At 42.6% G+C, this 15,537-nt stretch overlaps 1 protein-coding gene across 1 annotated transcript in view; it reads right to left on the bottom strand.

Moving 5' to 3' along the window:
• The window catches only part of magi3a (membrane associated guanylate kinase, WW and PDZ domain containing 3a), a gene marked incomplete in the record, with an annotated part of 248,896 nt that overhangs the window by 92,806 nt on the left and 140,553 nt on the right, over nt 1–15,537 (bottom strand). Inside the window, 1 exon segment of the mRNA XM_037684665.1 lies at nt 238–354. Coding sequence (XP_037540593.1) covers nt 238–354 — 117 coding nt within the window.

Below are 15,537 nucleotides of genomic sequence, written 5' to 3'. Positions count from 1 at the left end.
ATATATATATATATATACACACACATATATACATACATATGCATCAGGCCATTTTAGATTAATATGCATTAGATCCCACATAATGTTAAAAAGTTTAAATAGAGGTAAATCAGGGGTAAAAAAAAATGGAAATGTAAGTGGTGCTACAGAACAGAACAGATTGTATTCCATCTGTACGGGTCAGAGGGCAACACGCAGACTCAGAGAGAGAGGACTGAGGCTGTGGGAACTACTCACAGGGAATGGTGCGCAGGTAGAGGTTGTCCCTGATCACCTGCTGGAGCTTGTGGTCCAGGGAGCCCTTTTGAAACTGCAGGCTGAGGTAGTGATGCAAATCTGTATTCAGCACCTTACCTGGGGGGGAGGAGAGAGAAATCTGCATCAGACTAACAAATCAGTCATACAGATGTTCTAAATCACACTCATTTGTACAACAGGCTTTTAAAACATTAATTAAAGCCTAAAACTGATGTCCAGATGCACTCGTGACTAAACACACTGTAGGACTGTTGTGTCATGACAGCATGAGCAGCTGCAGCAAAGTCAGAGGAAGTGTTGACTGCGTTCCCCTGAGTGACAGACTGTCAGAGGGATGAAGAAAGGAAGCGGAAACAGAAAGAATGCCCTTGTGTTTGCAAAGGTAATGCACATCTTCTGTGTGAACTAGCTGTACGTGGAGAAGAAGTTACCTTCTGAAAAAGGGACAGGTAGGACATGCTTGGAATATGCTTTCAGCTACAACACTGGCACTTTATGCTAAAACTGCATGGGCAGAATAAACCCTGCAGCTGGCCACAAACACTAGTTAGAAACATCAAACATCTTGTTTATTAATGGAGTCAGTGCACGAGCATTGGAGCACCCTCCTTCAGCCATTATTTTACTGTTTCTTCAATGTTTGGTTCACTACTCTGACCACAGCATGGGGGCAGTGTGTTGACCTTAGCAGCAGCAAAGACACAATTCAAAAAACTACAAGAAATTTTCACTTACACGCAGTGACTGCTGGGGTGGGCGATATGGCTCAAACAAAATATCGTGATATTTCAGAGCATTCTGACGATAACAATAAATTTTGTGATATAACAAAAAAAACAGAAATCATAGTTATTCATTTGACAAAATGAACATGTTGCTTTGCAGCATTATAAAAAAAAGTTAATTTTACTGCAATTACTTTATTTAGTAAAGTATTCAGTCTCAAAGTATAACAATAAAAAAAAAAGATCTTTCTGTGATTTAGATTGAAAAAGTCTGCACAAAATATAACAACAAAATCTACCACAAAAATTAAAAAGCAGGTGCAGTTCCCAAATAAACTAAATAAAATGAAGATTAAGTGGAGGAGTTCAAATATCTTGGGGTCTTGTTCACGAATTATGGAAAAATGGAGCGTGAGATCGATGGGCGGATAGGCGCAGCGTCTGCAGTGAAGCAGGCGCTGTACTGGTCTGTCGTGGTGAAGAGAGAGCTGAGTCAAAAGGCAAAGCTCTCAATTTACCGATCGATCTACGTTCCTACCCTCATCTATGGTCACGAGCTTTGGGTTGTGACCGAAAGAACGAGATCTCGGATACAAGCGGCCGAAATGAGTTTTCTCCGCAGGGTGTCTGGGCTCTTCCTTAGAGACAGGGTGAGAAGCTCGATCATCTGGGAGGGACTCAGAGTAGAGCCGCTGCTTCTCCATGTCGAGAGGAGCCAGTTGAGGTGGCTCGGGCATCTGTTTAGGATGCCTCCTGGACGCCTCCCTGGTGAGGTGTTCCGGACACCTCCCACCGTGAGGAGACCCAGAGGAAGACCCAGGACACGCTGGAGGGATTATGTTTCTCGGCTGGCCTGGGAACGCCTCGGGATTCCCCCGGAGGAGCTGGACCAAGTGGCTGGGGAGAGGGAAGTCTTGGCCTCCCTACCCATTTACCCATTCATACAGCACTCTACTAGATCTCTCTACAAAGCTAATTGAACAAATCATTCTAAAGAGACTAATCAGAGCTTTAGATCGCATTCATACACTGATGGGACACACATCAGAGGCTATGAGGGGTTCAGTGTCTTGCCCAGGGACACTTCAGCATGTGACTGCTGGTGGTTTCGAACCCCCAACTCTCGCATTGGAGGATGACTGCTCTAACCACTCAGCCACAGCCGCCCCAGGCACAAATTGTAGTGAAAGAACTTTGAGTATCTCCATAAGATAGAAAGGCGCTATATAAGTACAGTCCATTTACCTTTAGTCAGTGTTTCCCCTACCATTATATGAGTGGGGTGCCCTGCCACATCAACAGAACCACAGCACAGTCTACCAAACCGAACTGCGTGCACCCCTCCACCATCCGTCGGCATTGATGTAGCTTCAAGTTAGCAGCGCACCAGCTAAAAAGCTGAAGATAACGTTTTCCCTCACACTTACCGGCTTGAAAACTGTCGGGACAAACAGCGCTCAGCTGTGTCTGTGTCATCCCCCCCGCTGTAAAACAGTGCACAGCTCAGCTCTCTCCGTTCATGCCTTCACCTTTACAACTTGAATATCGCTGCATGACCCACGTGAGCGTAATCCGCTGTGTGTTGGGATGACATATTTATGCCATGAAATAGCATATCATGATATCTTTTATTTTCCTGGGCAAGTTTTTTTTTTTTTACCAGTATTATTGTGAATGATATGATATGGCCCAGTCCTAATGGGCACCAGTGACCCCCGCGACTTTAACTCAAATGTGCATCTCAGTGAACCATAGCTATTCTTTTATTTAAAGTGTTGGTCTTGTTGTTTATTTTAAAGCCGCTCAAGTACGGAGCAGAGTTTGTTTGTTTTATTTGTGTTTTTTCATTCAAGCTTTATTTATACATAATCAGGAGTATTAGAATTGTTAACTTTTTTTTTTAGGATCTAATATTAGTTGTAAATACTTAGAATGCAGTATAAAGTACAATATTATATGCTAAAAAATAGGTTCACAAATGTTTATTGTACTTACAAGGTAGTAACTCAGTCTGAAATGTTTAATATAACAACTCTAGATGAAATATATAAGTGAACAGATCTAGCTCACTATTTGGCAAGAAATTGGTCAGTTTTGTCTACGTCACCCTTAGTTAATGCATAATAAGCAAGTAATGATTTATAAAGTGTTTATAGAGGAATTAATAACATATCTATAAACTATTTGTTAGCATCTATAGGGGAGCCTTATTGTAAAGTGGTACCATCAGTTCTACATAAAACACATGACACGCGTGATAACCAGACAAAGTTTTTGTAGAGCAACTGCTTGAGATTTAATTTTTACTCTGCAGTTCTGTCTTACCCAGTCGTGTCAAGTAGCGAGAGACATGGTTACCATGGTGACCCTTATGACTCACTGGCAGCAGCTGTAAGTTTTTCCCTCCAAATGTATTTAAAATGTCTCCACAGTAAGAATTTCTGCAAAGATGATTCACTCATGTGTATGTGTGTTTGTGTGTGTGCGCGTGTGCAAGTCAAAGCCAAAGTAAATGGTTTCCGTTTATTTCTGCCGGAGTCTCTGACAGAAGCATTAAGATCCTGCACATCCTCTCCAGATCAGGAACTGTTGACAAATCACAGCTCAGCAGCAGCAGGCAGTGAAAAATGACAGTCTCTTAATGAGATCTGCTTTAAGCTTCAAATGGAGCGTCAGTCAGCAGGTTCCTTCCATCAGGACACCTGCTGAGATTCTAAATACACAAATGTGCTGAAATATATTTCATCGTGGTGCACAAAGTTTGGAGTCAGTGCGCTGAATGCTCAGGTGCCCACCATTCTCTGCATCCTCTGAAGCCATTCAGGTTTTCCTTTGACATCCCTCTCCCTGAATATACTCAGCTGTATTTGAATCTTCTCCTCACTTCAGATCCACTCGCATGTGCACACAAAAGTGGGTTAAAAAAGCAGAAATTGGCAGTCAGAGGTGGAAAATGCTCTTACTCCGATGCGACAAAAAAGGAAAAAATAAAAATCTTTGGTGAAAGCAATGACATTCTTAAAGGGTGAGCCGTTCAACACACTGTAACAGTTCCCCTGTGGAAATACTTTTTACGTTGCAGGTTTTCAGCAGACAGGTATGAAAAATTTGGTTTCAAGGAAATAAAAAGCGGGCAGCACGGTGGCGCAACTGGTAGAGATGCTGCCTCTCAGCGAGCAGGTCCTTGGTTCAAACCCCGGTCCGGGGGCCTTTCTGGGTGGAGTTTGCATGTTCTCTCTGTGTATGCGTGGGTTTACTCCGGGTACTCCGGTTTCTCCCACAGACCAAAAACATGCATGTTAGGCTGATTGGTAACTCTAAATTGTCCCTAGGTGTGAGTGAGAGAGTGAATGATTGTTTGTCTCGTTTGTCTCTATGTGGCCCTGTGATGGACTGGAGACCCATCCAGGGTGTACCCCGCCCCTCGCACAGTGATTGCTGGACATGGGCACTGGCAACCCCCGTGACCCAAAATGGAATAAGCGGGTAAAGAAAATGGATGGATGGAAATAAAAAGCTATCACCAACCAAGGTAAGAACGTTCCAAACTGCATTCATGTTCAGCCTCTAAAGGGGATGAAGTGAGCGCTGCTGTGAGCGCACTTCAACAACATTATGTCGGTCTGAAATCTGTCAAACCAGAGTCCTGAGGATGTATCTCAAGGTAGCATTCCCACTTTCTTACATGCTAGGTGTTTAGCACAACTCAACGCTCGGGGCTTTTACTTTGCAGTGTGCTGATGTTTGAAGTTGTTTAGACTGAACTAGTTCAGGAAGTGGTGGTGCTGTAGAACAAAGTACAGCATGGCCCTTCATTATGTAACTCCACAGAGTTTTAAGTGGTGCAACAAATTTGAGGAATTCAGGTCAAGGAAACAAAAGCTGGGTCTGACTATGCATCAACTCAGAAGCCACAAGCCTGTGGTTTGTGTTCCCAGAAACTGTGGGACACACACACACGCACACACGCACGCACGCACGCACGCACACACACACGGACCAAATTCAAACACAAAAACATAAACCACATTTTCTCTCAATGGCTGTTCCCATGTTAAAAAGATGGGTTATTATTTATCCACCAGGGACACAGCGCCTGCAGAGATAAGCTGGTTTCTGTTTGAGTAGCAAAGGGGAGCAATTGTTACCAAGGGACTCCTGCAACTAATGGTAGATACCCCACTGATAGAGTAAAAATCAATCCTTATTTCTTGTGTCTTCATTTATTTTTGAACAAATGCAAATCACCTCCCCCATCTAAAGCAGACTCCTACTCAACAGTGTCTTCTTTGTGGCCCGCCTGTCAGATTGCATTAGTCCACTAAATCATATCTCCAAAGATGGGGAGAGAAAGGGGGAGGAGTGGCAGTTTCCCACTATGTTACAAGGCAGTGCATCAGTGCTCTTGCATGCTGCCGGTGCAAGGCAAGCGGGAACAATGGAAGCCTTTGTGGTTACTCATCTTGTGGCTTTGAAATGTTGTCTCTCATACGGGGGGTGGGGGATTCAGTGGATTCAAGCAGGGGGCTGCGGTTCAAGGACGGGAAATTATTAAAAAATGAAGGGAGCAGAGGAGGGCAGCTGTGGTGGGAGTATCAACACAGAGGAGTAACGATGATGCATGGGAACACATGTAGAAAGTCACCACACCTCCCTCAGCTTGCCATTTCGTCATTTCTCTATCGCTCCATCTCTGAACGTGCTCCTGCGCCTCCCTCAGTGTGGAGATTCATCAGCTGTGGCAGATCCCCACAGGGTTCTTCACACCTAGAGCCGAGATCACTTTTTGACTTGCCTTCAACCTTCCCTGGATCGTCATCTTTCTTTCCTTCACCCCAAGCCATCTGAGCTCCCCCCCGGCCGCTCGTATTCTAGAGTTCTGCTTTCACAAGATAGGTGGGTCACCTGCCGCCACCACCGTTCAGCTGCGATAAAGGCTAAACCGAGCAAAGGCCTAAATCTGTATCTGTTAGTAGTTGATGCCTAAACATATATACAGGGTGGGAATTGTTAAGGGTTTGCCAAGATTACAACTATCACATAGAGAAAACAGAGCACATGTTAATAATGTCCATTATGTCTTTAGGAGCCATCTGTAATTCATTGTATGTGATGTCACAAGTGTTTTTGAAAAAGTCCATCCGTGAGGCCAAATGGTTGAAGGAATGCTTCAAGCCTCGAGTCACTGTCAAACATTGAGAGGAAAAAAAAAAGTTTTCACAAACGTACCCGTTTTCAAATTACAGTGAGGAGCTATAAAACATTCAGAAAAATAAACTGCTCTGCTAGAAAATATGTAGCAATTGGTATGTGTTCATTTGAAAATTTAAAATGTATGTTTTAACCACTTTAAAATAACCTTCATTTGTGCAGCATGTCTTTCTGTTAGGTCCCCTTCACCCTGGATGATGACCACACATCACCTTCCTTGACGTATTAAAGTGTGGTTGGTTTGCAGCTAATTTAGAAAACCTCTTTTAGCGTAAAGGTAATCATGATGTTGGTACAGGCTTAGTGTTTAGCAAATAGGTTTCTCACTATATGTGGGTGTAATGGGGTCAAAGCAGACTCGGTCCTGCCACCATGCCTCATCCAGGACCTTGATACACTGCCACAACAATGACAAGCCAACACTACTGTATCTCACTATCATGTGTCAATCTTGCTCTATCACTTGATCAAAAGCCCACTACAATCCTATTACACAGCTATAGACCTCACCAAGACCCAGAGAAGAATGTTGATGTTTAGGCAGATTTATTTTACATCATAGCAGGGTCATTGTTCAGCAAGAAGCAGGCCTAAATTTTTCATTCAACCTTTATTTAAACAGATAAATCACATTGAGCCTCAAAGACTCATTTACAAGTGAGATCTGTTTGGACAGACAAAAACAGTGGTTAACTGGACACATGTAGGAGTTGACACGTAGAAGAAGAAAGCTGTAAAGAAACATACAGTATCTGTGAACAGAAATTCAATTCAATTCAATTCAAATATACTTTACTAATCCCAGAAGGAAATTATTTGTTGTTGTAACTCGTTATCCTCATTTCATTAAGAGATGTTATAGATACTGATGGCTGTAGACAGGAAAGATCTCTTGTAAAGGTCCATCCCACAGTGGATCCTAAGAAAGTGGCTGCAGATGCCGTCCGATCCGCCCACCCAGACCCAGCTGGCCTCTTGGTTCCCCCGGTCTGTAGGACCGCCCGAATGCCGGGCAGAACTCCTTCCAGAGTGATGGCCACTCCTCCCAGCAGTCTACTGAGCTCCTCGTCGCTGTGGACAGCCAACCGTAGGTGCCGAGGGACGATCCAGTCCTTCCGCTGTCATGAGCCGTGTTTCCTGCTAGTTCCAGTATCCCAGTGGTCAGGCACCCGAGCACAGCCGGCAGGTAGATGAGAATGTGTCCACAGAACATCTTTTCAACTTATTTGAGATTTGGGGCTGTAGTTGAGATATTATTTGAGCTTTTGAGATGTTAATCAGCTGCTGTTGTTGTAGAAAACTGCCTTGTTGCCATGGTTATGCATCATAACAAATGTCCAAAACTAAAAAAGTTTCAGTAAAAATCCTTCCAGCTGCACAGCATCTGACACCAGAGGAAACAATCATCCAAAAAAATTTGATTTACATCCAGAAAAAGAGAAATAAAAGCTTCCAAAAGCAAAATCTCAGAATGAAAGTAGAGCTGCTCCAACATGCAGCCACCTTGAGCGGCACAATTCTAGAACGCAATTGCTAAATGCAACTGAATGCAATATTTAACCAGTGTAGCATTTTTGAACTCAACTTTTTTTTAAACTCTTACCAAGAGTGGAGCAAATAGGTTTTGTACATATTAAAGAAAGTTAGCACAAAACAACTGAAGAGCCTCAAGTTGCGCTGCAAACCAGTATACATCAAGGCGTTCCGTTTGTGAAGCTTTCAGTCTTTCTTACGTGCTCAGATGATGATAGTTTGAGGTCAAGAACTTTAGATATGGTAATACTTAAACACAGGGGTTCCAGTTCTGACACTGGTATTACACTGCTTGTGAACAAACATAAAAAAAAAAGGTTTACAACATTATTTTTTTTCCTCTCTCTCCCTTCATAAAGCATGTATTTGTACAGTATTACGGTTCTGCCTGCCCTACCATTGACATTACTAAGTAACCTGGCACATAAAACTTGTGGCACATTTAAGCTCAGCAGGTTTTAGAGTTCAACAACCAAGATGTTAAATTCAGATTTGGCTTTTCTGGCTTCAATACTCATTACTAAACCACAGTTTTCATCAGTTTGTTTAAAGTTGTCTTATTCTTATTTTAAGATACCAAAAGACCACATGTGGTCTCTTGGACCACATCTCGTCAAGTGTGATCCAAACCTGAACACGTAAATTAGTTTGAACCTTGTACTTTTGGCTCAATAACCAAACCGCTTTAAGATGAAACTGCAGCAGCAGTACAGAACTTCTCTAGGGGACAATGTAGAAAATAAAAGAAGTGAGGAAATTTGAGTCTCCAACCTATCTGTCAAACTCCTCCTGATCCCATACAAGCCATTTTTCTGCAAATCACTAGCTTCTGTTGGCAGCATCATGATGTAGCAAGTGTCGATAAGAACATGGTAACAACGATGAAGATGTCATAGTACTCGTGAACGAAACTACTGCTGTGGAGAACAGAGACATCTCATTTACTGTACGTTTTCAGGTTTGTATGCTATTTCATATTATGTCATGATTGCACTGCACTAAAATCACAACTTGCTTTTTTTTTTTTTTACACATAAAAATTTGAAAATTCAAAGGGTTCATTTATGAGTTTAATCATGGGGGAAAAGGGGATTTACAGAAAGCAAATATTCACACAGTGTATTACTTGACAGTAGTTGACCAACAGACTGACCAATATATTGACCTTTATAGAGCTAAGATGGCAAAAAATAAATAAAAATAAATAAATGTCTATAAAAAAGGCACTCAGGTTGAATGTATTGTTTTTCTTTTATTAAATCCTCAAAGTTTTGGCCCTTCAGTTGTCCCTCAGCTCACTGGGACCATCAATAAGCTTGCTCTGACACAATAGTTTATCAAAAAGTTTTAAAAAAAGAGCAGCAGCAGTGTGGCAACGTAACATCAGCAGGCGTCTAATGGGCCTTCTATGGCAGCACAGCTCCAGAAACAGTGAGAAAAGCTCCTGTCATCTGCTAATTATCATCTTGTTAGGTCCTTTTGGCAACAGACAGAAAATCAACAGCTTATCAGTGCCTAAAGGACAATAAGTTACTTGGTTTTCCCATGTAGGTGGCAAATAGATCCATCCATCCATCCATTTTCTTTACCTGCTTATTCCATTTCGGGTCACGGGGGTCGCTGGTGCCCATGTCCAGCAATCACTGTGCGAGGGGCGGGGTACACCCTGGACGGGTCGCAAGTCCATCACAGGGCCACATAGAGACAAACGAGACAAACAACCATTCACTCTCTCACTCACACCTAGGGACAATTTAGAGTTACCAATCAGCCTAACATGCGTGTTTTTGGTCTGTGGGAGGAAACCGGAGTACCCGGAGAAAACCCACGCATGCACGGAGAGAACATGCAAACTCCACCCAGAAAGGCCCCTGGACCGGGGTTTGAACCAAGGACCTGCTCGCTGAGAGGCAGCAGCTCTACCAGTTGCACCACCGTGCTGCCCCGGTAAATAGATCAATTTAATTAATTAATTAAGAGTCATGGCATGGATTTCTTTCCAGAAAGCAGATAACAGAGAGTTGGTTATAAAACCAGTGAACATATCCATCAGAAAGTGAGAATGGTTCAGTGTGTAAGTCCTTCAAGGAGGTGGTTGAGGAGATTGAGGTGTTGTTAGGATTTGTGGTCGGAGCGAACCCAGAGTGCAGAACAGGGACTCAACTCGGCAGATATACAAAAATAGGTCTTTAATGATAAATGAAAAGTACAAAATAAACAAGCTGACGGGGCAGCAAAACTTACATAAACAAGGAGGGAGGCACGGGGAACTCAGGAGACACGGGGAACTCGAGGAACCAGGAAGACAAGGAGAGACTCAGGAGACTCAAGGAAGCGTACCCAACGAAGACGACCCGACAAAGGACAAGACAGAATAGGGTGACTTAAATACAAGGAGAAGACGAGACATGATAGCAAACAGCTGGGACGAGACACAGGTGGCACTAATGGAACTAATTTTTTCATTTTCGAGGGAAACAGACAAACTGGGCCACAGAAAACTAACATCCTTACAGGTGTGGTGTTTTTCCTTTCTGCTACAAGTTTTACAAGTATTTTACTTTACCATTGTTGAAACTGGAAGCTGTAATTGGCCAGCATGAAGGGATACATGTGAAGTCATTTAGGGGCTATAGACCCCAAGAGATTAAGGGGCCGTTTACACGGCATGTATTTTGAGTGAATCCGCACCTTTCTCTCTGCGGTTCTGCTCTTCATTTACACGACACCAGTGGCCCCCCTCTTTGAATCCAGAGGTTTCTGAATCCAACTTCCAGAGTGGAGGTTTTCGTTGACTGCCCACTGATAATGTAAACATCTCCCGCTGAGGCTTTGTATTAAACCACATGCGCACACGCACGCGTTGCGTGCACAGACGGCATATTTCTATCAACATGGCGGTGGACACAGTGCTTTCTGAACTACGACTGATGGAATATATTTTTAATCTCGTAGTTAATCTACGTCAGATTCCAGGGGCTGTGACCGACATCTGTGTTGGAAGAGACACAGTCAGATCCAGTTCTAATATCGCTGTTTATTGAACGAGCCTGTCGAGGCAGGCGCACACGACGCACTGCACTATAACTTTTGTGCTAAATAATAAGTTTAATAATAATAAACAGTATCTATGTTAGTGTGAGATATATAATGAAGCTATCTGAGCTAAATTAAGTTATCTGGACATTATGTAATTCACGTTATGTGATTAAAATTATGCTAAACATATTGCATGTTATTAAAGTTGAACATGAAGACATCAGGTTTAATTTTTATTTATTTATTCAACACCACAAACTGTATGTCAAAAAAACACTGATAACTAAACTGAACACACTATTAAAAACACGTTAACTGTAAACTGCATTAATGAACTGGACTCTACTCTGTTTTCATCCTGGATATACTGGTCCCACGTTGTTCATCTGGCTCGTTCAGGCTGTAACTCCTTTGATTAATGCAGCTTAAAATATTGAATGGATTAAATAAAAGAACTGAGGAGAATTTTAAATAAATAGTTCATCCAACATCTCTCTTGTACATACTCCTGCACTGCACCTGGGCCGAGCCTCGTTCAGAACCGGTCCGCCTGGTGGGAGGACAGCTTCTCCTCGCAGGAAAAATACAAATAAAAACTTGGTTGTTGTGCAATCGAAGTAAACACAAGCAAACATTATTAAGAATGTTGATTTACCTGCTGTAAATCATCTTCTGATTATCACGGAGTAGGAAGTCCAACATCATCCTCGTCAACTCAGTTCTGGTCCACTCAGTGACCGGTGTGGAGCTGTTAGATGAAGCGGTCCCGCTTGGCGTTAAATCTGCCGACTCTTATCCAAAACCCAGCTTTAACTTGTTGTTAAGATGTTGTTAGCTGAGCTTTTAGCCAAGAGGAAAGGAGCGGTCCGAGGCAGCACGCATGCGCATTAGGTGAATGTACAAAATTCACAGCGCCAACAAATGACCCGGGATAGCAACTATAACAGATTCGTGGGGACTGTGGTGGATTCCTCCGGATGCATGTAAACACAAAATCCATTCATGTCAACGCGGATCTTTTCCTCTAGTTAACATACAAAAAAACCTATGTTTCCTCCCACCGTGTCCATGTAAATAGGGCCTTATTACAGGGGAAGGTGCCCTTTGACAAAAAAATGCAACATGCAGGAAATCAATGTCCCCAGTCTGCTCTATTCACCTGTTCAGCTTGGACATATCCATCTTAAAATCAAATTAGTGGGAGTTTATCTTAGCATGAGGTTAGCCTGCACAAGCGGAGTGTTTCAGCTACAAAACTATTAATGACGAGGTCAAGAAACTCCATATACACAATCTATGTCTCCAGTTATGGCATACTACTACTCTATTACTACTACTGCTGGTACTCTACTTCCTCAGGCGGCTGAGACGAGCTGGTCTGGGAAGCACAGTCCTCACCTCCTTCTACAGGTGTGCAGTGGAGAGCATCCTGTGCTCCAGCATCAACGTGTGGCATGGAGGCTGCACAGCTGCAGAAAGAAAAGCTTTGCAGAGAGTGGTGAAGGCTGCACAGAAGACTGTTGGAGTCAGTCTCCCCACCATCAGACATCTACACCTCCAGATGCAGGAAGAGGGCCACCTGCATCTTGAAGGGCCCCACTCACCCAGCTCACACACTTTTTGCCCTGTTCCCCTCAGGGAGGAGGTTGAGGAGCATTAAGTGTAGAACCACTAGACTGAGGAACAGCTTCTACCCTGAAGCTGTTAGGCTCATGAATCTCTAACCAGAATAATCACTGTGGAAAAAAAAAATCAATTTAATGACACTTGATTGTTGATAAGTGCTGCTGATTATCCATGCTGCTGATCTCATGCTGCTGATTTATGTCATGCTGCTGTGTTCATTCGTACTCATCTGCTCACACAGACTCATTTTCATGCTGCTGTTAGAAGTATTGTTTTTGTACTACTACTGCTTAGCATATTCTTAGTTTAGCGTATGTTTTAGTTCATATCTTGGATCATTTTACTGTTTTTATTTTACAATTTATACTTTTGTTGGGTGTAACTGGGACCCTGTGTACAAAATTTCATTCCACCTCATGTAGCACATGTGATGCAAATGGCAATAAAGAACCTTGACTTTGACAGAAACAGTAAAAAAAAAATGCTTGTGGATTTTTTTTTAAAGAGTAAGAAAAGATATTTTAAATAACACAATAAAAGAAGATGAGGTGCTAAATGAGAAGGGACTCTTAATGGCACAATTCTAACCACACTGTCCCATAAGGGCAGTGACAATATGGCTACACTGGACAGAATTGTGTGATCACAGTTTTCCAGCAGATAACATAAATGCATAAACTTCAAGTGAAAACTTAATGTTATGGGTTTATAATTGTCAATGAGATCAACAACAGCTCATTTGGCAATAGGCACAGATGGCATCAAAAAGCACTCAGCATTCAGAAATACATTCTTAGCTATGGGTAGTTTGCTTTTTATTGTTGGCAGACTTTTCAGAAAACCCATATGGGAGAAAAAAAAGGCTCAGTTTATTCTAGGCTCTTTCAACAGTATGTTGGTCATAATAAATGTTTGTTAAATGAGGTGTGTTTACATTATTTAAAGTTGTCCATTATCTTACTGCCAATGTGTAGTATCAAGAGTTTGTCCTACACAAAAAGACGAGACCTTGAAAGTGTTAATTTGTTGCAGGTCAGCAGCAGACATAAACAGACAGTGTCAGGCCTTCGTTGAATGATCCTGGTTGATTTGACCCGACAGTCATTCTGAACAAAAACATCAGACCTTCCTTAAGCAGTCAAGTATGTACAGGCTCAACTTTCATCAGTTGCTCACCACAAGACACCAGTTAAGGGCCCACTGCCGATACCAACCACCACTCAGCCTGTTTTCTGGGACCTCCTTGTTCATGGTTCCAAATGAACCGCTCTGAGGTGACGATTTTGACTTAAGCAGACAGCAATCGTTGATTGGACAGTGGAGCTACATCAATGGACGACCCACCCAGCAAAACTGAAAACTAAATCTGAACCCCCCCATTCCCTCTCTGCTCGTGTTTATGGACAGCACCACAAGAATGAGCACATTTACAGAGATATCGGAGATGATGGCGCAGCATGGCTAGTCACTATGTTTACATGTGCAAAATTATTTGACTGGATTGAAATGTTTTCCGATTAAATAATTAAAATGTATCGTTTACATGGGCACAATCTGTTCATGACGAGCGTTTACATGCAGCGGACTTTGCTCTGAACAGAAGTACTGACATGCACAGAGTGGTAAACTCTCCTTATAAAAACACAGAAGAAGAAGTTCTACTTCCAGGATTCCAAGTTTCTAGTAGAAATGATGTGTCGCTCACCGACCAGTTTTGCTTCCCCGACATGCTAATATTATTAGCACTAGCCAGGCGGAAATGACATAGGTCGCACATGCGCAGTCAGGCCAGTTTTTCACAATCAGAAACAAATGAACAGATTAGGTGTTTACATGTACACCGTTCGGATTATGAATCGGCGTAAACCACCCATTTTGTTCTGATTACAAATTATTTCGGATCGTTCTGAATAAACAAAAAATAATCTGAATGGGGCGTTTAACCCAATTACTTATGTCCATGTAGACATAACTACCCAGACTTATAAGCTGTGGTCATCTGGACCGCATTTTTTTTTTTTTTTTTTTTTTTGCTGAGACGTTTCATCCTACATCCAAAGGACTTCTTGAATCTGAAGAGTCCCCAAACAAACTGATTTCCACCAACAGCATACTCAAATAGTGGGGGAAAAATGGTTTGCTGGTGCTAAGAAAGCGTAGTGAGGGTAAAGAGCTGGTCCAGTGGTCCACAGCCAGGATGGAACTCACATTGTTCCTCCTGAATCTGACTTTGGCCATCAATCGGACTCGCTTCTCCAGTACCCCTGAAGAGACCTTACTGGGAAGGCTAAGGAGATTGGTGACTAATTGAAACACACCCTCTGGTCCCCCCTTTTGAAGAATGGAACCACTACTGCAGTTTGACAATCCAGTGGCATTTTCTCTGATGTCCATGTAATGTTTCAAAAGCATGTCAGCCAAGACAGTCCTGCAACATCCACAGCCTTCCACTCCTGTAGCCCTGCTGCGACGAAGCTTTTAATCTACCTTGGTGACCTCAGCCCTGGTTATAGTAAATGGTAAATGGTAAATGGACTGGACGCTATATAGCACTTTTCTTTCCAATCAAGATAATCTAAGCGCTTTACAACACAATCTGTGCCCTCATTTACCCTTTATGGACAGAGTAACTTCTGGAGTCCCCCAACTCCGTTTCCTCCATGGAAGACATGCCGGTGGGATCAAGAAGGGTTGAGAAGTATTCCTTCCACCTCCCGACAACGTCACTGGTTGAGATCAACAGCGCTCCACATTCACTAAACACAGTGTTGGTAAAGTGCTGCTTTCCCCTCCTCAGCCGCCTGATGACCAGAATCTCTTTGAAGTCGATCAAGAGTCTCTATCCAAATCTTCATCGAACTCCTCCCACATCTAAGCTTTTATCTCAGCAAAAGCCAATGCTGAAGAAAGGGAACATCAAATATATAAAATTTTAAAAAGCATTTTGGAAGTACTTTGCAGGTAGCATCGCAGCTGTCTTCACACCGGAGGAGTTTTTACTTATTTGTCCATATCCATTCACCTTCTAATGGGTCATCTAAGTCATGCGGAGCAAAAATATGTCATTCTGTGTGAAGGGGGCCTTGCCTAAACTTTTTGCACTGAACTGCTTTGATCAAATTAACAGTGGACACTCAACCACCCC

This window comes from Nematolebias whitei, chromosome 11 (assembly GCF_014905685.2).
Source record: "Nematolebias whitei isolate Nwh7 chromosome 11, NemWhi1, whole genome shotgun sequence".
NCBI lineage: Eukaryota > Metazoa > Chordata > Actinopteri > Cyprinodontiformes > Rivulidae > Nematolebias > Nematolebias whitei.
The sequence above is the reverse complement of the archived record's forward strand: the minus strand, read 5'-3'. Positions and strand labels throughout refer to the sequence as shown.